Source organism: Manihot esculenta, chromosome 1 (assembly GCF_001659605.2).
Source record: "Manihot esculenta cultivar AM560-2 chromosome 1, M.esculenta_v8, whole genome shotgun sequence".
Classification (NCBI taxonomy): Eukaryota; Viridiplantae; Streptophyta; class Magnoliopsida; order Malpighiales; family Euphorbiaceae; genus Manihot; species Manihot esculenta.
In genome coordinates this window covers 1,942,529-1,966,272 of record NC_035161.2, presented here as the reverse complement: position 1 = coordinate 1,966,272, position 23,744 = coordinate 1,942,529, and the positions used below count along the sequence as shown (strand labels likewise).

At 31.7% G+C, this 23,744-nt stretch overlaps 2 protein-coding genes across 6 annotated transcripts in view; both read left to right on the top strand.

Moving 5' to 3' along the window:
- Window positions 1-8,460: 8,460 nt before the first annotated feature.
- Window positions 8,461-17,711, top strand: LOC110624147 (kinesin-like protein KIN-12B). Of its 2 annotated transcripts, XM_021769263.2 has the most exons (16): window positions 8,461-8,997; window positions 9,600-9,737; window positions 9,833-9,916; window positions 10,012-10,137; window positions 10,212-10,271; window positions 10,351-10,404; window positions 10,496-10,588; window positions 11,939-12,034; window positions 12,393-12,538; window positions 13,458-13,607; window positions 13,738-13,867; window positions 13,946-15,118; window positions 15,224-15,322; window positions 15,408-15,560; window positions 15,631-16,410; window positions 17,199-17,711. In XM_021769263.2, the coding sequence occupies exons 1-16, from the start codon at window positions 8,668-8,670 to the stop codon at window positions 17,508-17,510; spliced, it is 3,924 nt and encodes a 1,307-aa protein (XP_021624955.1). In that variant the 5' UTR covers window positions 8,461-8,667; the 3' UTR covers window positions 17,511-17,711. The 2 variants fall into 2 exon arrangements, with proteins under 2 accessions (XP_021624955.1, XP_021624964.1); XM_021769272.2 differs by lacking the exon at window positions 8,461-8,997 and having other exon boundaries at window positions 9,692-9,737; window positions 10,016-10,137.
- A 3,760-nt stretch (window positions 17,712-21,471) lies between these two features.
- LOC110624128 (DNA topoisomerase 3-beta) overlaps window positions 21,472-23,744 on the top strand; it is a 40,487-nt gene continuing 38,214 nt past the window's right edge. For 2 of the 4 annotated variants that reach the window (XM_043950999.1, XM_021769236.2), the window contains exons 1-2: window positions 21,472-21,630; window positions 21,734-21,790. In XM_043950999.1, coding sequence (XP_043806934.1) covers window positions 21,607-21,630; window positions 21,734-21,790 — 81 coding nt within the window. In that variant the 5' untranslated portion in view covers window positions 21,472-21,606. Of the gene's footprint in view, window positions 21,631-21,733; window positions 21,791-23,001; window positions 23,098-23,744 lie in introns of those variants that run through there. The other 2 variants (XM_021769249.2, XM_021769242.2) reach the window with 2 other exon arrangements.

Below are 23,744 nucleotides of genomic sequence, written 5' to 3'. Positions count from 1 at the left end.
TATTTATTGAATTTGTTAATCAGAAGGTTTTTGCAAAAATGAATGACTTAATGACAAAATATTTCTCAAGTTACGTTTGAAGTGAGAATGTAGCATAGAAGGATCTTGTATTTGAACTTGATGAACCTATTTTAGTTCTTGAGAAATTTTTAGAGAAGTTTGGTTGACGGGTACATAAAATCAGGGAATTTAGTCAGGCATGTTGATGAAATGCCTTAAAGAGATGCAATGTCATGGACTATATATAATGTTTGTCTTCTACGTAAATGCTGCAATATGCTAGAGAAACAAGGTTACAAACTACCTAGCAACCACATTGACATGGACATGAGCTAATTACATGAAAGTTGGCCATGCAGAAACATGTTAGAAATATAATCTGTAACCTTATTTGTTGCATTAGCAGCTAAAGAAAATGAGACACAAACAATATAAGAACTTAAAACTCTAATAGTTATTACAAAAGCTAGGATTCTCCATGGAGGCACTAATTGAGAGGAAATGACAAGGGAGTGAAAGATTTGTATATCTGTTTCCATATATAATGATAGCAGAGGAACTTCTGATCGAAGTAAGATTCATAGTCTCAAGTATAGCTCATGCCTTACCTTGCAAAGGGTATGAATTCTAGATTTTATTACCTATCCCGTCCAAAAAATATACCATATATATTCTGGACAATAACGACCACTGCATAGAGAGAAAATTGACTCGTCTAAGCTACATCAACATTAAATTTCTAACCTTAATGGGAAAGGGGAGCACCAACCTTTCCAGTAGAATGTGAATCTGATGTAGGACTATTTAGACTCCGTCAGGAGTTTCAACCAATCTGATACAGGACTATTTAGACTCTGTCAGGAATTTTAACCAATATCGTTTGGCTAAGACGAAATAAGAGAAAAGATAAACTAGAAGACTAAAAGTCTTATTGAATTTCCTCAAAGATTGAAAAGTGAGTTTCTAATAGCTAAGGGAGGCTATTTATAATAGAAACAAAACCCTAATATGCAAAATTAATCCTAATCCTAATAGGAGTCTAAAATCCTAATAGCCAAGGGAGGCTATTTACAATAGAAATAAAATCCTACTATCCTAATCCTAATAGGAGTCTAAAATCCTAATAGCCAAGAGAGGCTATTTATAATAAAAACAAAACCCTAATGTGCAAAATTATGAAAATACCCAAAATATCCAAAAATAATAATTAAAATACAAAAGTTAGCTCCGGTCTAAGTCTGCCGTAAAATCCAAGGTTAGTTGCTCCGTGTCATTCCCTTCCACTTGTAAAGAACTTGACCTCGAGTTGTCATCAGCAGGGTAGTACTGAAATAGATCTGCCACATTAAACATCTTGGAAATTTTCATCTCATGTGGGAGGTCAAGAACATAGGCATTGTCATTGATCTTCTGAATGATCCGGAATGGACCAATCTTCTTGGCGTCAAGTTTTTTCTGTCCTCCACCACGCTCCTTGCGTAAATACACCATAACTTGGTCACCGATATTGAAGGACTTGAAACACCTATTGTAACAGCCCGGCCCTTTCACCGGCACTGTTACCGTTCACGGCCCAGGGCTATCCCTCGCCTGGCCTCTTGCCATTGACTTCTGTAAGGCATTGTTGTACCTGTTTGAAAACATCCACGTACTGCTTTACCAAGTTGCTTGCTGCAATACTGTTGTGAGCAAATTCCACCTGGTCTTGGAGGATTTCACTCTCCTTTAGACTCATCTCGTAATGAGGCAGATTCGATAATTTTAATCCAGGAATGCGATTAATCTGATGTTGGATATCCCGCGGAGGTGAAAACTTGGATGATTCCTCCACTATCTTAGGAAACTCCTTCAACAGCTCTTTGATGGGTGGTAGTAAAGGTGGTGCATTCTCCATTGTACTTTTTTCTCTCACCAATAAAATCATTGTGTCTCGAGATTTTTCAACTGTGCCTGATAGCTTCTACACTCCCGTAGAAATAGCAACAACATTCTTCCCTTCCACTTTAGAATGTTTCGCAGCACCGGAAGGCAAGATAGTAATCTTTTTTTGATTCCACGTGAACATGTATAAATTCTCCTTCCCCTTATGCAAAGCATCAACATCGAACTGCCAAGGGCGGCCTAGCAAAATTCCACAACAATCCATATCCACAACATCACAATTAACAAGTTCAGTATAATATTTACCGATCGAGATAGGCACGCTGCAGATTCTGTTGACCTCAATTGTCAGACCTTCCTTAATCCATCCGACTTTGTATGGCGAAGGATGCAGCTGTGTAGGCAACTGCAATTTCTCCACCAATTGCTTAGCTATCAGATTCTCACAACTACAGCTATCGATAATTAGCCTGCAAATTGCCTCTCCTACTCGACACTTAGCCTGGAAAATCTTCCTCCTTTGCGTCTCATCCTCCTGTTTAGTTGAGCATAAGATTTTCTTCACTACATAGGTGACTGCTTTTCCCTTATTGTCGACCACAAGATTGGCGGCCACAGGATTGGCGACTGGTTGGGGGTGTGCGGTGGCGGCGGGTTGGTGGATTCCCTGCTGCAAGGTCAATTGTTCGATCATCTCCCTCAATTCTGCCAAAGATGCCTCAATCGCAGCAAGTCGCGCCTCTTGGTTATCTGCCATGGTCGAACTTCGCTCTGATACCAATCTGATATAGGACTATTTAGACTCCGTCAGGAGTTTCAACCAATCTGATACAGGACTATTTAGACTCCGTCAGGAGTTTTAACCAATATCGTTTGACTAAGACGAAATAAGAGAAAAGATAGGCTAGAAGACTAAAAGTCTTATTGAATTTCCTCAAAGATTGAAAAGTGAGTTTCTAATAGCTAAGGGAGGCTATTTATAATAGAAACAAAACCCTAATATGCAAAATTAATCCTAATCCTAATAGGAGTCTAAAATCCTAATAGCCAATGGAGGCTATTTACAATAGAAATAAAATCCTACTATCCTAATCCTAATAGGAGTCTAAAATCCTAATAGCCAAGGGAGGCTATTTATAATAAAAACAAAACCCTAATGTGCAAAATTATGAAAATACCCAAAATATCCAAAAATAATAATTAAAATACAAAAGTTAGCCCCAGTCTAAGTGTGCCGCAAAATCCAAGGCTAGTTGCTCCATGTCAGAATCAACATAAACTCCTCCTTGCTACGACTCTAGCAAGTTAGCAGAAATACAAGCAACCATAACTAGAGGATCATACAATATCTGCTTGAAAATCCGTTTGTTTCCCAATACCTTATAGAGTAATAACAAAAGTTTTCATTATCTTATTGCGATAAAGATGCTTATCTAGCAGTTTCTATAGCTGCGCCCACCATTTCATTAAGGAAGAAAAGCTCGTCAATTTTGGCTTGTAAGCATACCGGCTTAAAAACCAAGTAGCCTTAGCATGGTCATACTAAAAGAGAACATGTTCCAAGGTCTCCGGTTGTGAATTAGAGCACATATGATACATCTTATGAAAACCACAACTAGCCATGTTACTTGTCATAAACACAACATTGTGAAGAAACTTCCAAAGAAACACTTTGACTTTAGGCCGTCACCACATTCTCTTCCAAAGGTGTTGAGGAAAAACATAGAATGAGAGGGATGAGACTTGGCACTAAGATTGCATGAGTGTTGAACTTTGATATGATACCCTGACTTAATAGAGTATTGTCCTGATTGGGTATAGTGCCATATAAAAGTATTCTCACAACCTTCATGAGCCACCAGAATGGTCAAGATAGCTTAGCTTGAGTTGGTGCAAAGAGACAATGAACCAGCCCACAATTCAGTCCAACATGCTAGCTAGGGTCAATCAGTTCTGTCACTATATTAATATTAGTAAGATAATATATAGGTCTCAAAGATCTAAGTTATTATTAAGCGACACCCATGGATCACTTGTCTCAATAACTTCAAGCAACTCTTTCCCTATTTACTAATGAAACTAAAAAATTTTCTAAGAAAGAAAAAGTTTATACAAAACACTCGCCTTCTCAGCAAGGTTAAGCAACTTAGTATTAGTCCCAACATCAATAATCAAATATTATTTACTCTTCTTCTTGACCATTAATTCGAATAGACTCTTCTCAGTTGGATTTGTCACCAACTTTACTCTCTCTTCAAATTTCAAAGCCTTAATCCTAACTTTAGACATGGCTGGAGCTACCACCTTTTCATTCTCCTCCAAATTAAACTTTTCATTTTCTCTTCCTATTTCCCTTTCTCTCTCGAGACCCTAACCATCTTAGTCAAATAATCGCATGCAATTTAATTCCATTCACCTTCAAATCCTCTCTCGCATTTCTATTAAAATGATGATATCACTGACATTCAATCTTGTCGCACACAAAGGAGCGACAGTTACAAGATTGAAGACGTTGCTAGTGATGAGATCCTTGACAATAAGGCAAGTTTGGCCACTCTAGAACATGCCTTCAATAGCCTTAACGATGTCCAGTCTTTAACCTCCTTACAATGCATGACCATAGGGATGTTAATAGAGAGGAAAAAGCAAGTGGCAATAAGGAGGGCAGTGCAAAGGACATCGCAGATAAGGTCGATGGAGGCGAAGGAAGAAACTAATGAGATTAAGGTTTGGGAGATGTGGCGGAAGAGCAAAGGGTATAAGATAATGAGACAGAGGTTGATATAGACTGCGGACAAGATTAGAGTTTTTTTTCCTTAATCTAGTTAAATTAGGGATTATAATTATTAATTTATTAAATTATATTTATTTGAATTAAAAGAAATAAAAAATAAGAATATTACTAATACATATATTGAAAAAAAGCTAAAATCTTTTTACTTTGAAACAGCAACAGCTGATCGTGAACAACTTTATTTTTACAACTTTTCTAATTGCAACGGTTCAAGGGTATATGATCTGAACAACATCTAATTGGTGGGTTTACTAAATAAATACAAAGCAGCTTGGGTATGAAACCTTCGATAAGTCTTTTGAACCTCTAATCCAAATGCCAGAAGTCTAAAAATTCTCAATTTTAAGTGCAAAAAAATTGCAAAATATCAAATTACAAGAAAAAAAAAATCTAAATCAAGAAATTTAGATTTTGTGGATCAACATCAATGAGTAACTTAGTCCGGTTGTTAAAACCCAATGTAAGAAAAAAGAGAGTTAAGATTTTTGATGCCCCAGGGAAAATTTTTTTAGCAATTTTGATTTTAAAAAGACTTAATTGTCAATTTGAGATTTGACTTGTAAATTTTTTTTAAAAAAAGAAATATGTGAGCTTGTATTATAATTTTGGCTACTTTTTTTTTTAATTTTTTAAATTATTAATATATTATAACAATATATTTAGGGAAAATTATTTTTTAGTCCCTGAGGTATAGCGTAATTAACATATTCGTCCCTCTATTTTTAGAACCCAACGCTTTCGTGTCTGAGGTTTAATTCCGTCAAAATTAGAGGTCCCTATGTCGTTAGTGATAGGAAAAATGACCGAATTACCATTTTTTAGAACTCAATACTTTAGTTCCTAAAATTTAATTCCTACAAATTTATAGGTTCCTCTCTCAAAGAATTGAAGGAAAAAATACATTTTTGTCCCTAAGATATTACATAATTAACATATTTGTCCCTCTATTTTTTTGAATTCAACATTTTTGTCCCTAAAGTTTAATTTCGTCAAAAATTCAAGGAAGAAAATCTCAAACTCAATCTCCATAAACAAATAAAAATTTTAATAAATTTAAGATTCAAATTCAGCAAAAATAATAAAAATCAAAATATATAAAATTTAAATTATTAAAAATAAAAAGTTAAAACGCAATATAAATATTTTTTGTGATGTTGTTCGTCATCGATCACTGCTCGCCATTTTAAAAATTCATTAAAATGTCTTTGATATTTTAAAAAATTTACTAGTTAGTCTTTCCGTTAATTTTAGTCGTTAAGTGTTATAAAAAAAATCTAAAACTTCCATGATATGGAGTGACTAATTAGTAAATTTTTTAATAATTTGAGGGACTAATTAATTTTTTTTTTTAAACTATAGGGACTAAATAATAAAATATTTAGTGATAAAATTAATAGAGGAACTAACTAGTAGACTTTTTAAAATGTTAGGGATATTTTAATATATTTTTCAAAATTGAGGGACTAAGTAGCGAGTTTTTCCATACTATAGGGACTAAATAGTATTTTTTTATTTTATTATTGATAAGGGTATTTTTGGGATTATATTTATTCTCTTTCCTTTGACCAGGTTAAAATCATTGACTTAACAGAAATGTTTTACGGAGAGAACTTGAATTTTGACGAAATTACGAAAGTGTTGGGTTCTAAAAATAGAGGGACGAATCTGTTAATTACGCTATACCTCAGGGATTAAAAAGTAATTTTCCCATATATTTATATTATATTAATTTAATAATATTTTTATATTATAATTTTTATGATAATAAATATTTTTTATAATTTTAATATATTTTATTATTAATATTTAAATAAAAAACTACTAGTGTTATATAATTTTAATGTTGTATAATTAATATTATGTTGCGATTAGTTAAGTGTAAAAATATCCATGTCATATAAATATAATTAGTAATAAAATTTTTTAATTATTTTTTATAATATATTGTTTTTATGTTTAACGTATTAATATAATAATATGTAATTCAATAATATTAATGATTTGGTATACTTTTAATTATGGAATAATATCATTTTTTAACTCTAAATGTTTTTTTATGGACTTTTATAGTGTTTTATATATTAAGAATAATACATTATATTAAATATAATAATTATTTATCAATAAATTATTGAATTATTTGTAATTAAAAAATAAATTAATTAATTAATATAAATATTTAATATTATAAAAATTTAATTTAATTTTTATTGAGTCGCTCTCGTACAAATAGAAGTACTATAATTAAAAGATATGGTAACTATTTATTAAAAAACTTATAACTATATTATTTAATTATAATATTACTATACTAATATATTAAAAAAATAAAATTATTTAAAAAAAACTAAATTTATTGAATTCTACCAATTAAAATTAATTATCAATTTAAGTAGTACCAATTATAAAGTATTACTTTTAATATATTATTATAGTAATATTATAATTAAATAATATCAATTATAAATTTATACATAATTATTATATTTTGTATAATATTTTATTATTTTTAATATATATATAAATATTATAAAAATGATAACAATAATACTTCTACATAAAGATATTTAAAATTATAATATTATCTTACTATTAAAATGTTTATAAAAAATTATAAAATTATCATAAATCTCTTTTTTTTTTTTCTTGTTTACTGGTAAATATATTACAAAATTAATATTATTTTGTGATTAGACTTTGAGAGATTAATTTAATAAAATATAAATTTAATTTTTTTAATTTTAAATATTTATATTGATTAATTAATTTTTTTAATAAATTATAAACAATTTAATAATTATTAATATTTAATTATGATATCATTTTATAATTTTAAATATTAATATATTTAATATATTAAGATTTAATATATTTTATTATTAATATTAAAATTAAAAAATATTACTGATATTATATAATTTCAATTTATAAAATTAATATTATTTTACTATTAGACTTGTACGGTTATATAAAAATAATCTAATAAAATATAAATTTTTTTATGATTTTAAATATTTATATTAATTAATTAATCTATTTTTTATAAATTATTTAGTTTAGCGATTCTAATAATAGAATAATATTATAATTTTAAATATTTTTTATTATTAATTTTTATAATACTCTTGTATATTAAAAATAATAAAATATAATAATTATAATAATTACATATTAATAATTTATAATTAATATTATTTAATTATAATAATATTATAATAATATATTAAAAATAATAAAATATATTATGAAAAATTTATTATTATAAGAAATTATATTATAAATAATATAATTAAATTAATATAAATATATTATTATAATATATTAATAATTAAAAGAAATAAACAAATAACTTGCCTGTTGCTCCTCTCAGTGACATCAAAGCTAAAATTAAAAAATCTCACGACGCTTTTGTAAAAACGCCAGACTCTTGACGCGCTTAGTCTCGTGTATGGGAATGGCCCCCAGCGCGCTCAGCCTCGTGGGTAGGGAATGATGAAAGTATTTTTTTTTTAAATAAAAATTAAAGATGAAAAAATACAACTTTAAATTTTTTAAATTTATTTAAATGTATTATCGTGATAAAAATATTTTTAAATTTAAAATATTTTTATATTAATTTAATAATAAATTTTATGAATAAATGATTTATAATTATATGAATTTAAAGTTCAGAGTTTTAATTGTTTAATTTTAAAAATAAAAGTTTAAATTTATTAATTGTGTTAAAATTTAGTAATATAATTTAATTTACCAAATACATAATGGACACCTGGGATCCCTTCTCCTCCAGCTTTTCCAGATCCAACACAATTTCAAAATCAGAATAAAATAAGACCCCTAACACCAAATTCAAAATTTCCACTGTTAACGGCTACATATCTCTCTCCTCCATTCTCTCACTTCTTCCCTCACGTCTGCTCCTCTTCTCTCGCTGCCTTGTCCAAACCCTACTTTCCCTAACTCTCTCTCTCTGTTGTTGTACAATTTCCACAATGAAGCATTTTGTACAGTCAAGAAACGCGATTTTAAGAGAAGCACACGCCAACGGTGAGCCTGCATTACAGTCGCCAAACCCTAGCTCCAATAAATTGAAGCCATCGCCAACGCAGTTTTCTTCACGGAGGCAAAAGTTGTATAAAGAGAACGCTCCGCCGTCAAATCTGAATTCTATTCCACTGCCGTCAGATCAAAAGCCCTCGCCGTCCCCTGCTGCCAAGATGAAGAGTCCATTGCCGCCCAGGCCTCCATCCTTCAACCCTCTCAAGCGCAAACTCAATATGGAAACCGTGCCGGAAAATGCTGTCCTGGATTCTGGTGTTAAGGTTATTATTTATTGTTCCTTCACGCAATTCGTACCGAATTTAGGTTTCTGTTTGGTCAAACTTTGGTTTCAACTTCCTTGTTGCTGCTTTCTTCCCCAGCATGAAATGCCTGGATTTTTTTTAAGGTTTCTTGTTTGATAACTAAGATGCCTGTGTCGGTTTTACTTTAGGCCTTATCTTGATACAGCGGAAGTGTTAGTTTCATTTATTTATTTATTTTTAAATTTTCTCATTGGTTTCTTTCTTGTAAAACATTTTTACCTTTAATCAAATTTAAGTTTGTTTTTATTTGTGAATTCTGTTTTGAATTCACTCTCACTTTCTTTACTTGAGTATTCAGATTTCTGTCAAATTTAAACCCTCTGTAATTGTCAACCAATGCAATTTTTTTGCTTAGTACCTAAATTAAATTGGAATTTTGGTCTCAAGAAACTAAGGACTATATGGGGCTATCATCATCTCTCCTTTTCTTTTACCAATTTTTTTTATATCTTCCGATGTTATTGCTTTGAGCTCAAATAATTTTGGCTTCCTAGCATTAGAATCCTAGTTGATTGTGTTTTTGCCACTTCTTTTCCCTTTTCATTTTCACAAAATCTCAGGTTATTGTGAGAATACGACCAATAACCAAAGATGAAGAGGAAGGGGAAACGATAGTTCAAAAGGTATCCGATCAATCTTTGTCAATAAATGGCCATAGCTTCACATTTGACTCAGTAGCTGATGCACAATCAACACAGGCAAGATCTCTATCATAAATATCTCTGCAATATTGCTTGATGATTTTTATTGGGAAATGCTCAAAGCTTTTCTTTTCCCTTCTTTTTTTCCACAGCTAGACATTTTCCATCTTGTAGGAGCCCCTCTTGTTGAAAATTGTCTTGCTGGATTTAACAGTTCAGTATTTGCCTATGGACAGGTTCATTTGACTCTTGTTAACATTCTTCATTTTGTATTATATTACAATTGGCAATTTCCCAACTTTTTTGTCCATTTCAAAATTAAATTATTCAGACAGGAAGTGGAAAGACCTACACTATGTGGGGGCCAGCTAATGCCCTCTTGGAAGAGAACTTATCCAGTGATCAACAAGGTTTAACTCCTCGTGTCTTTCAACGGCTCTTTGCCAGAATAAATGAGGTAGGGATCAATTTTGTTGGTTGCCAAAATAGTGAAGATCAGATTTTGCAATGCCCTTTTTATCTCCTGTGCAGGAGCAAATCAAAGATGCTGACAAACAACTGAAGTATCAATGTCGCTGCTCTTTTCTTGAGGTTAATTACTGTTCTGGTGAATTCCCCTATTTTTTCTGCATATGTTGCACCCAATGCTTCTTCAAATTTGTTTTTGCAGATTTATAATGAGCAAATAACAGATTTGCTGGACCCAAACCAACGAAACCTCCAGGTGATCAAGAAGATCAGATTTTGCAACCTAAGTTTTTTATTTATATTGACAAAAATTGTTTTTCTTATATTGCATTTCTGCCATCTTTCAGATAAGAGAAGATGTGAAATCTGGTGTCTATGTTGAAAATCTAAGAGAAGAGTATGTGTTTTCAATGAAGGATGTGACTCAACTTCTGATAAAGGTTTGGCTTTTTAACTTTGCTTGTGCTATGAAATAATCTATGTTGTGAAATGCTCTGACTTGTGCTGAGAACTGTCTGTGGGATGGCACTGATAAAGTAAGACAGCATCTGAATGCTAGTATTTACCCTTTTATTGTAGGAAACACACTATTAATTATTAGCTGATATAACAGGAAAGAAAGTAGAGTTGTCAAAGGGGAAAAAGTGGCAAAGTTATTTAGATGCTATCTTAGCTAAACTACGTGTATGTTATTAATTAGGTAGCATAGCTTGTTTGTTCGATTAGGGTGTGTATGTAGATCTGTTGTAAATCACTCGACTTCAATCAACAAAAAAATAGTTGCTTTTCTCTCAAAATTTGTTTTTATAGTATATGCTGCCTGTCCTTACATGTACTAAGTCAACCAAAAAGGCCTTGTTGACCCATAAAGTATTAGCCAATAGTCATATAAGTCTTTAAATATTTTCTAGATCAAAATAAGACCTTCAACTTAAGCCAAATAAGTCTTAATTTTTTTGAAAAAAATAATCGATTAAATATGCTTTAAAGGGACATATATATATCTTTCATATTTTAAAATGGGACAAATAAGTCCTTTAACTTTTAGAGATAGATAAAAGATAGACTAGATTATAATTTGCTTCAATTCAAATCCAACTAAAGTCATACACAAAAATTTTCTAATATATGAGGTTTTCATCATCCATCATATATACTCGATTTGTAACATTACGATGAGTATTTGAAGTATCCTAAAGAAAATTGAATATGCTTTTTGGTTGAATGATTCAAAAAACTACTTTACAGGTTTACTGCCTTCTCCTTAGTTACCATTACTAATTTGATTATTATCTAATGAAGTATGATTTTGATACAATATAAGTTGACAAACATCACCGAAGGATGTTAGTCACATAGTAACAAGATAGAATATGAGAAAAAAAAAATGAATTAGAAATAAGTGCTTATTTGAATATATTTTAAAAATGTGAAGGTTTTATATAACCTTTTCTTTAGAATTTGAAGGGTTTTGTGTTCTTTAGGAGAATAATTAATCTATTATTAAAATTTAAAGGTCTTATTTAATATATTTTAATAGATGAAAAGTTTGTTTAGCTCTAAAAAAATTGAAGAGCTTATATGACTATTGGCCTACACAAATAAGCCTTTTGCTTGCTTAGTCATTGTGTTATGTTATACTGGTTGTGGCTTTAATAGTCCTTTGGCATAACTCTGATGTTTCTACAAACAACGTGTTAATGATGAGCAATGTTGCAGGCATGCACACACAAACATGCATATGATCCATTCACTTAAGGATACTTACAATTGCCTAATAAATTCCTTAGGGGTTAAACAACCGAAGGACTGGTGCAACCAGTATAAATGCTGAGAGTTCTCGTTCACATGGTGTTTTCACTTGTGTTGTTGAATCTCGATGCAAGGTAAAGTTCCATTATCTTTGTATCAATTAATCGTGTCTTATTAAAAGAAATTATATTGTCTTCTCATTTCTCTTTAAGCATCATTATCTCATCAGGTGGGATTCATGCCTCTCTTTCTTCTTCCTCTACTGCTTGCTCTCTAGAAAGGGCATTTTGACCTAAATATAATCGCAAACATAGATTAACGTGCTGACTAAGCAAACTGGCTTTTGTGAAATCTATGTCATAATATTTGTTTCTTGAAACCAAATCTCTTTATGTGGATAGCAACTTTTCAAAAAAAATTAAAAAGTACATTTAATTGGTAGTTTCTTATTGCTATTCCAGTGGAATCCTAAAGTAAACTGTTTACTTATAGGGTGTGACAGATGGCATAAGCAGCTTAAAAACAAGCAGAATAAATCTTGTTGATCTAGCTGGGTCAGAGCGACAAAAATTAACCGGTGCTGCTGGCGAACGTTTGAAGGAAGCAGGGAATATAAACCGATCTCTGTCACAGCTAGGGTACTATCACTTTCTATTTCATTTTTTTTAATTCCTTCTTGAAAATTAAAATTTATAACTTGTTGAGTTTATATATGCAATATGATACAGCAACATGAAGATATTGGATGTCCTGTAAGCTACAATTATATGTTGCTCGTGGTTGTGTGATTGAGTTCAAGCTATGCTGCTGTAAAAAGTAAATATCATTGATCAAATGTAACTGAATGCATAAAAAATAAAACATGTTACAGTAAACAATAAAAAAGTTACATATAAATTAGAATATACATGTTCTGAAAATTGAGTTTGGTCTTGCTTGTTTTTCCATCCAAACTACCCTAAATGTGAGTAGCTTAATTGTCTTCATATCCGGCCATGAGTTCCCTAACAATATTTCATCCCTCATCTCTCTTTCGGCTCAGTTGCTCTCTTTTGATTTAAAATTTCACTATTTTTACTATCTCACTACATCTAGCTGGATAATTATGATGCAAAAGCCACTGACATCAGGTTATTTATTTTAGTTTCTGTTTACTGAATACTTAAGTGAGACCTATTTAGAGCCATTCATGGTATCAGTTTATCTATTTGTTTGTTATGGAAAGCGTGTAATATGAAGAGCTTAGATAGACATATGGCCCAAAAATGAATTGAAATGAGCATTCTCTTGGATAACAAGTATAGGTGTCTATCAAACATTGTGAATGAAAACCATGTTACTTTGCAGACAGTATATGAGAATTGATTGCTTGAAAAATAAAGTAAATTGTAAAAAATTATTGTCCTTTCAACTTGCTTTTTATGTCTTTCTGTTAATTATGAGAAAAGGAGTTTGTATGTTTCTCAGTTGCAATAGTCGTCATCATGGGCATATTCAATATTATGACCTTGCATAAACAGAGAGATATCTGCTAGTTCCAAATTATTGGATTTGCAGGAACTTGATAAACATTCTTGCTGAAGTTTCTCAAACTGGTAAGCAAAGGCATATCCCTTATAGAGACTCAAGGTTGACATTTTTGTTACAAGAATCTCTTGGAGGCAATGCAAAATTAGCAATGGTGTGTGCTGTTTCTCCTGCACAAAGGTAATACTGTTGATGGCTTTAAACAACCTTCCTCCGCCATCTCTCTCTCTCTCTCTCTCTCCCTGTCCGTCTGTCTGTCTGTCTCTCTCTTCTCTCTCATAATGGCTGTTCACTGTAATCAATAATGCAGTTGCAAGAGTGAAACTTTCAGTACATTGCGGTTTGCACAGCGTGCAAAGGCAATCAAGAACAAGGCAATCATTAATGAAGAGATGGAGAATGATGTTAATCACTTGCGAGAAGTAATTCGACAGCTAAGGGTAGGCTCTTATTATTGTTTATAATCAGGTTGTTTCAACTATTGTGTTTTTATTTAACTCAAAGGATAAACACAACAGGATGAATTGCATCGAGTGAAGATGAATAGCAACAGCCCAACAGGCTGGGATCCTCGTAAAAGCTTGAACCTACTGAAAAGTCTTATTCATCCGCATCCACGACTAACTCAAGTAGATGAGGATGGTGATGAAGAGATGGAAATTGATGAGGATGCTGTTGAAAATCTCTGCATTGAAGGACTGCAACCAGCAGACACTGAAGATTGCAATATTATTGACAAAAGGAGATGTAGTTTCGAACAAGATCCTGATGCAGTTGTTGAAATGGAAGAAGGCATTTCTGAACAAGGTGAGAAACAGGAAACTGTGTATGTTGATTGTGCTCACCCTGTTAGAATTGCCCAAGGTTGTTCCAATGTTAATGACAAGGATGTCCAAATACTCATTCGTACGCTTGATGAAGATTCCTCCAAAGGGCCCTCCAATAATAATGACAAGGAAAAAAGAAATCTTAGCTCCTCTGTCGGTAAATTGTTGACTGAACAATCACCTAGTAGAATGATGGAATCTGATTCTCAAACTAGATTTTCTATGGAAATGATAGTGGTGGGCAAAATAGATGGCTCTCAAAATGATGCAATGCATTGTGCATCACCTTCTAGCCTCAGCATAGTCCCATGTGAAGCATCACCTACCCTTAAGTCTCCAACTCCAAGTGTTTCACCCAGAATTACCAGCAGCAGGAAAAGTCTCCGAACCTCATCCATTTCAACAGCTTCCCAGAAAGATTCTAAAGATGAAAGTAAATCAAACCTGGAGGATATACATATATCTTTTGCAAAATCCATGAGTAGCAGCTCATGTGATGCTTTGACTTCTCAAAAAAGTAAAGGTTTTCCTGCAACAACAGAGCATTTGGCAGCTAGCCTCCATCGAGGCCTGGAAGTTATTGAGAGTCACCGCAAGAGTTCAGCATTCAGGCGATCATCCTTTAGGTTTTCTTGTAGACCTCCAGAACCCAAGCAAGTGAAGCTGGTTGAAAAAGTTGATGCAGGCGTGCAAACATATCCTGAAAATAATGACATACCAGAAGAAGATGAAGAGTTTGTCTGTAAGAGATGCAAGAGCAAGAAACAACTGGAGGAGAAAGATGCTGATGACAGCTCAAACTTGCAGTTAGTACCTATTGATGGCTCAGAGTGTGCTGATAAATCTAAAAAACAAGTTCCCAAAGTAATTTCATGTACAGCTTGATTATTAGCATTGCTTGTCAGTCTGATGTATCTAGAGAGTATTTCTGTACCATATTCTTAACATTTTTGCTCATTTACTAATTAGGCAGTAGAGAAGGTTTTGGCAGGAGCCATCCGGAGAGAAATGGCTCTGGAAGAGTTTTGTGCCGAACAAACTTCTGAGATAATACAGCTTAAGCGTCTGGTAGGGTTACTACATTGTAGAGCAACCAGCTTAAACTGTTAAATACTTTCAACTGATGTGATGACTTCGTGGCCAATATTTACAGGTGCAACAGTACAAGCATGAGAGAGAATGTAATGCCATAATAGGGCAAACAAGGGAGGAAAAAATTCTTCGGCTTGAAAGCCTTATGGATGGTGTTTTACCTACTGAGGAGTTCATAGAGGAAGAGCTAGTATCCCTTATGCATGAACATAAGGTATGATTTTGTTTGTTAAGATTCTCTTGTTTACTAAATTCTTTTGATCTATATAAGGTTTTATTTACAGCTTTTGAAAGAGAAATATGAGAATCATCCTGAAGTTCTAAGGACAAATATTGAGCTGAAAAGAGCTCAAGATGAGCTAGAACATTATCGGAATTTCTATGATTTGGGCGAAAGGGAAGTGCTGTTGGAAGAGATTCAAGATCTAAGAAACCAATTGCAGTACTATATTGACTCTTCATCTACTTCTGCTCTAAAAAGACGTTCACTATTGCAATTAACTTATTCACCTCTTAGTACAATTCCAGAGGCAACTGGGGGGTGTTCTGAAGTGAAACTTGAACAGGAGAGAATCAGCTGGACTGAGGCAGAAAGCCAGTGGATTTTGCTTGTTGAAGAATTGAGAACAGAACTTGATGCTAGCAGGGCACTAGCTGAAAAAAGGAGGCAGGAATTGGAGACCGAGAAGAAATGTGCAGAAGAGTTGAAGGAAGCAATGCAAATGGCAATGGAGGGACACGCACGCATGCTTGAACAGTATGCAGATCTTGAGGAAAAACATATTCAATTACTTGCAAGCCACAAAAAGATCCAGGAGGGAATAGACGGTGTCAAGAAAGCTGCTTCTAAAGCTGGAGCTAGAGGTGCTGAATCCAAGTTTATAAATGCCCTTGCAGCAGAAATTTCAGCATTGAAAGTAGAAAGGGAAAAAGAGAGGCGATATCTTAGGGATGAAAATAAAATGCTTCAGGCTCAATTGAGGGATACTGTTGAGGCTGTACAAGCTGCTGGTGAATTATTAGTGAGGCTGAAAGAAGCAGAGGAAGCTATTGCTGCTGCAGAGGTTTGCTTCAAAATGATCCTAGTTTTGTTTCCCTGTTATTGATTTGGATAGGAGCTTGGTATAATTATTTGACCTTGTTTGGTTTGCAAATATAGTCGTAGCATTCTTTGCTAAAAGGTAAATTAATAAATAAAATGTTTACCATGTCTGAAGGACTAAGTTGGGAAAAGGAAAATAGGTCAGAAAAGTTATTTTATTCTGTTTGTGAATTAGAGAAAAATGAGAGGGGAAAAGAGACTTGAGGAAATAATTCAAAATTTGGGTGAAGCAAATATTATCACCCCATAATGGAGAGCAAGTGGGAGGAAAACTAAAAAATTTATTTATTGATCCACTGTAAATAATCTTCTCTCTTAAATTCCTTGCCATAACATAATTTTTTTAAAAAAAAATTCCCTTCTCTTTCCTTTTAGTTTTTCTCTTAAAATTTTCTGAAGTTGTTAAATACAAGTTTTTATTCAATGTGGCTTTATGTAAATTCATCAGCAACTGGCTTTCAAACAGCATGTACCAATCTTTTATGTGTTAGTTATATTGATGCTTGTATGTGTATGTGTGTGTGGCTTGGGAACAAAATGCTTATATATTGTTAATGACTGCTGCTTAGAATTGGAAAATGTACTAGATAAGTTACGCTTTTAGAGTTGGTAAAATAGTGAATTATTAATATAGGCTTTGAGTCATCTAGTGTTGTATGTGCTTGTCTAATTTGTTGTAATTCATTCACTGGTAAAGTTTGGTCACATGACATTCTTACATTACTCATGTAACTTCATATATTTTTGCAGAAGAGAGCAGATGGTGCAGAGCAAGAAACTTCAAAAGCATATAAACAGATTGATAAATTGAAGAGAAAACATGAAAATGAGATAAACACTCTTAATGAGCTCCTTGCAGAGTCTCGCGTACCCAAAGAAACAATACAACCTGCTTGTAATGATGTTAAAACAGCCAAGTATGATACAGGTGACCATTTCAATGAAGGCGAGCGATGGCGTGAGGAATTTGAGCCATTCTATAATAATGGTGAACATGGTGAGTTATCAAAGCTTGCAGAACCCTCATCATGGTTTTCTGGATATGATAGGTGCAACATATAGAGAAAATACTTAGAATCAAGGTGGTGTATGTATTACTAATATTTCTGTGAAATAGCTTGGAAGGTGCATTTTGCTGTTTATGTAGGTTGATACCAGTTCTCACCATTTGTGAGGACCAATTTTTGGTTCTGTGTCTTGTATTGAAATTCAGATTCTTGCAGTTCATAAGAGTTGAATGAATGATGTTCTTTTTTATGCCTATTTTGTAAGCATCAAAATTGCCTCTTTTTTTTTTTTTTTTCCAATTTCTTCTACCCAAATTCAGATTCTTGAGCACAATAACATAGATACTGTTTTCTTAGAAACCAAGCATGTATATCGGAAAGAGCATTAATAACCACACAACTTGTGTTTACTATCTGCATATACTCAAAACACATGTAAGCATGACTATTACACACTGATACCATTTATTTGATGTTCAAATAAGTTGCATACTATAAAATATAGTGTTAAGTAGTAAGGTCACATTGAAATGGAGCAGGATTTTCTTTCCGTTAATGACAAGTTTAGTGTCATGGGAATGAAGATTTGATTCAGCAGAAATTTGATAATGATGCCTAATGGTTCAATGTATAGTTTAAAAAATTCAAAATCAACCCCTGAATTGATCCATTAACCATACACACTAAATAGTCTTTCTTTATCAATTGAACCAATTGATTTCAATATAATTTTTTTTTAACTTAAGATATATATGGCAGTATACTTTATTAGATTATATTAATATAAAATGATTATTAACTAACTAACTTGTACGTCAAAAATAAAATTATAATTTAAATAATTCATATTATTAATAATTTAGATTATTAATTAAGTTAAATTATTACTTTACTTTAATTTTTTTTTTACTTTTTTGGATTAAAAAGTAGATAAAAATTCAATATTTCATATAAATATAATAATATGATACTTGTAAGTTTTTCCACCAAGTAATTGCTTCACCACCAAATTCTTTCCTTTTGAGCACTGTAAGTCTTCAACCCAATTCCATAACTCCTTTCCGTACCAAGAAAATTCAAGCATTTTTTTTCTCCCTCTTTCCCTCCTGAAAAGAAACAAGAGAAAGAAAAGAAGCTAAGCAATTTCAACCCCTATAAAAGCAAAACCTAATTAATTTTCAAACTGAACTACTCACTAATTGAATCCATACTTTAAACCATACTTGAATTTCCCCCAAAAGCAAAGAGAACTCCTAAAAATGTTAACCCTAATCTCAGTACCATGCTCTCCATTTCTCTTTGCATACAAACAAAATGCAACAAATTCACATTCTCATGCTATTAATATATGTACCATACAACAGCATCGCCACGGAGACCACCGTCGTCATCACATTCTCATGCCTAATTTCAATGAGGATCCTTCTCTCTTCGCCCTGAACTTCTTGGCCCACCAGACAAAGAAGCCAAACAATTCAGATGTCCAGGGAGGTAATTTTCCACCCTTGCCGTGGATGCCTCATCCATTGCTGCTGCCACCTCTACCTGCATGTTGTTGAACATGCAATCAAATTTAATAAAACTTTATGTTAACCCTATTTCTTTACATCTATTACCATATGGTTGTGCAAAATAGCAAGTGGGCATGTAAAAATAATAATAATAAATTTTAACTGGCATATACACTTTCTCTAGTGTCAATATGAAATTTAGATGAAAATTTAGGAATTTTAAAAAAGTTGACTTATTATGTCAAACTTAAAAGAGGAGATCGAACTGAATTAATTTAAAATTTCAGTTCGGCTTTTTATTTATTTCGGTTCGCTTTGATTTTTAATTTTAAAATTTTCGATTATTTCAGTTCTATTCGATTTTGATAAGAAAAAACTGAAAAAATCGAACCGAACTGATTAATGATAATAATATAATATATTATTTTTAATAATATAAATAGATTAGATTATATTAAGGTTAAAATATTTCAATTAAATTTTAAAATAATAAAAATAAAATGTAAAAAATAAAAAATTTATTAAAAATTTAAATTGAATAGAATCGCATCAAATTAGACCAATTTGGTTCGATTTGGTTTCTAACAAAATTCAATTTAGTTTGATTTTTATAAATACTAAAATTTCAATTTTCAATTTATTTGGTTCAATTTTAAATCGAACCAACTGATTGATCACCCGATCGGTATTATGTCTTCATTAATTAAAATACTTTTTGTAGTTATAAAATTACATTCCAATGACACTATATTTTAATTATGTCAATGGAAAATGACTTCTGTCAAACTATACCAATTTTTACCGTTTAGTCCAAAAGAAAAAAACTAAAATGATCTCATCTATGTTTGCCCTCAAATCCAATTCCCAAATCTAACCTAAACGTGTTGATTAGTGGGGTTGGTCAATTGATCATGGTTTTATCATGGAATGTGATTGTTTTGGGGCTTGCTGGGGCTAACACTGCCGCCTCCTCCAGTGACCCAATCTCCCTTTCACTTTCTATCAATCCTTTAGCTTTATCTGTTATTCAGGGTTTTGCATTTTCTACTCTGGCTACTAGCTTGATAGGATATGCTGTTAGCTTTCCAAACAGCTTCTTGATAAGATTTAGTGTTTATGAATCTCAATTCTGCAGAACAATTTAGGTCTCAATCTGAAATACTCTCAAATGGGATGGGATGGGATGGAAGAGTTGGGTCAGTAATTTTTTCTAGTGAATATTATGGTGGAAATCCATGGAGGCTTTATTTGTTGAATCAAAGGATTTTGCTGCCTCAAAAAGATAAACAACCATCAAGCGTAATTGAGTAATTCATTTCGTCAAACGTTTGTAACAATGCTGGTTCTCAGTGTTTCTATTCTCATAGGTTCTTTCTTTTGCTCAACCTTTTTAAGAGCCCTTGATTTTGTTGGAGTTTATGCAAATTGTTTCCTATTTGATATGTGTTGAATCCCACATCGGTCGTGGAAAGGGGCAACATACCTTTTTATATGGACTATAGACACTGATAGTTAGTTTTTGGGGTTGAGTTAGACCTGACCTAAATTTAACGATATGCTTCCTTTTATAACGTTGTATGTACAACAATTCAAAAGGGACTCGTTACCAAGAATCTCAAGTAAATTTAACGATATGCTTCCTTTTATAACGTTGTATGTACAACAATCCAAAAGGGACTCGTTACCAAGAATCTCAAGTTTATTTACTAATGCATGCAGTAATATCTTGTCACAAGTTGCATAGATGCTTCTTGCTTTGGGCTTTTTTTTTTTTGAAGAAGAAGAAGATATGAGAAAGATGGAATAGAATAGAGGAGAGGTATTGAGTAATTAGATTTATTTGATGTTAGCAGGGGTAATTTTGATATATAAATAAAATTTTTTTATTCTAATTAATCAATAAATTATTAAAATAAATATAATTTAATGTAATTCTATTTTTATTGACTAATCAAAATTTTAAAATTTTAAAATTATTTTTATTAGCTAAGGTATAACACAGATATAAGGATGATTTTTTATTTGGTAATTACCCTTTCGTAAATATTTTTATGATTAATTTTGTTTAAAATCAAATCGAATTAAATAAATTAAAATTTAAAATTTTAACATTTATAAAAATCGAACTGAATTTATTTTGATAAAAAATTAAATTGAATCAAACCAATCTGATTCAGTTTAATTAATTTTAATTTTTAATAATTTTTTTATTTTTTACATTTAATTTTTAATATTTTAAAATTTAATTAAAATATTTTATTTTTAATATAATTTAATTTCTCTATATTATTAAAAATAATATATTATTATTATTAATTAATTTAGTTTAATTTTTTTATTTATTTTATTAAAATTAAATTAATTAAAATTAAAAATTTTGAATTTAAAAATTAAATTAAATTAAAATAAATAAAAAATCAAAATAAAATTTTAAATTCATTCAATTCGATTTTTTTTTTTTTAATTTGAACCATGGAATTTTGACATACATACATGATGAAATCGGATACTTCTTTCTCTTTTTCTCAATAAAGCCTTTTTATTTTTTTCACTGTCGAGGGTCGACGGGCATCGGCAACCTGCGCTTCTCTACTAATCCACATACGGCACATATAGACAGCCGCTTTAAAATTCATCAAAATGGCTCCTTCATCAGTTCTCATGGTAAAATACATATGCTTATGCCTTTCTTTTTTCATTTTTTTTTTTCTGGCAATGCTAAAATTTTTCTCTTGGTTGTTCGAAATTTATCATTGTGATTTTGCAGGTTGCAGAAAAGCCCAGTATTGCTCTATCAATAGCTTCTGTACTCTCCGGTGGTCGGGTACTGAATTTCTCTTTCTTCGTTTTTTATTTCAACCTTTGTGAGGTCCTTTAATCTCTTGGGATAATCCATTCTGTGAAAATTCTTTATATTGTGGAAGAATCCATTTAGGATTCAATCGGTTAAGCTGTTGATTTTCCTATTTAGTTTTGTAAAAACTAAATTCTTTTTGATCAACCATTTATTATATGACATCATTTTACCCCATCTTCCCTTGCATTGATATTATTTTGCACCATTGCCTTCGTGCATATACAAAGAATTTAGTTGCAGAGGAGAGACAATGACAGAATTTGGTTATAGAGGTGAGAGGCAAAGCAACAATCACATGAGGAAAAAGTCCATTATCAGCCAAATTAATATCATAAAAAGTAAGCAAAACTGATTGGAAAATGGCAAAATCAACACAAACATGCATCTTATATGCAGCTTCAATGCATGTTCATTGGCAAGATGAAAGATTGGACATCTTTGTTACTTGAAATCAAAAGTCTATTTTGAAGAAAGTAAGGATTAAATAGCATATACTACTTTTGAGGAGAATGCTAGATGATACTTATGATGGTGGAGTAGGAGAAACTGGTGAGAAAAAATGTACCAGAGTTTGAAGGAAAAATAGAGGCTGGTAGGAGAAGAAAGAGAGAGAAATAGAGATGAAGGAAGAAAACAAGGAAAAAAAATGGGAAACTCAAACTTTGCTTCCCAAAACTTACCGCATTCATTTTATCATATTATGGGCCAAAGCGTGAGGGAAAAAATGCAATGATTTTACTGAAGGGTCTTCGGCTTTTTAACTGTTAAAATAACAAAAAATGAAAAACAGAAGTGATACTGAATGCCCCTTAACTTCCATAGTTTTTGCTGTTGCATTAAGGCTTCATTAAACTTCAATCTCATGCTTATGGTGCACTAATTTTACAAAAAAGTTTATAATATTAATTTTAATTTTATAATTTTTTTTTACAAAATAAAATGAAACAATACATTGTGCCACATAAATGTAATTCACATGCTGAATAAATATAAATTGCATGCCATGAATTAAATTAGCATACCAAATAAGCTAAATCCATGTGTAGTTGTGTACCCTATATTTAATTGAGTGAATTATAACTACTAATTTATCTTTGGGTTTTAAACATAAAATCTAATGACAATGACTGAGATTTGATGATATTAGTGTGCACACTGTGCAGGGGCTCAAAATTGACGTAGCTCAGGGAATTAAAGCATAAAATTCGTTGATCAAAACCTATAATTCTGAGTGGAGTATTTCCTACTGAATTCCTTTAATCTCGAAAAGAAATGTAAAATTCTATGCTGAGACTCTTTGAACTTTCAAGAATTGGACTGAGAAATATGTTTGAACTTAACACTGACTTATGACACGTTCACATTAAATGGTTCAGTATAATATTAAGATTCGTTAGCATACAACTTACTGGGATTCCTCATGGACTACACTTAATTAATTAAGTTAAATTATAAAAGTAGTAAACACAACTTTGATTGGTCAACTTGAAATGTTGTCGGCCTAGAAGCACAATGACTTTCAATTTCTAAGTTTTTGAAGCTGACCTTTCCTTAAGAATTTCACGTCACTGTGTACAGTTCTAAATACATGGAGATTTGTATTTAATCTAAATACACTTTCTTTCTTATTGGATTTGTTGATTGTTTATTGAGGGTACTACTACTAACACCAATAATGCTTGAACTTTAACTTGATTTTTACATGAGCTCAAATTTAAATTTCTTGCAATCACGTTCTTAATCATACCAGTAATGTTTAATCTAGTGCATTAAGTCAGAATCTCTTGCTGGAATGTTGATAATTTGATATGGCCTCAAGCACTTCTTTTCTTTTAAATAAGAGCAATAAGTTCATCAGGTTCATTAGGTTTCATTATTTTTCTCAACAGTATGCCATTTATTTTTATTATTGTGAATTTCA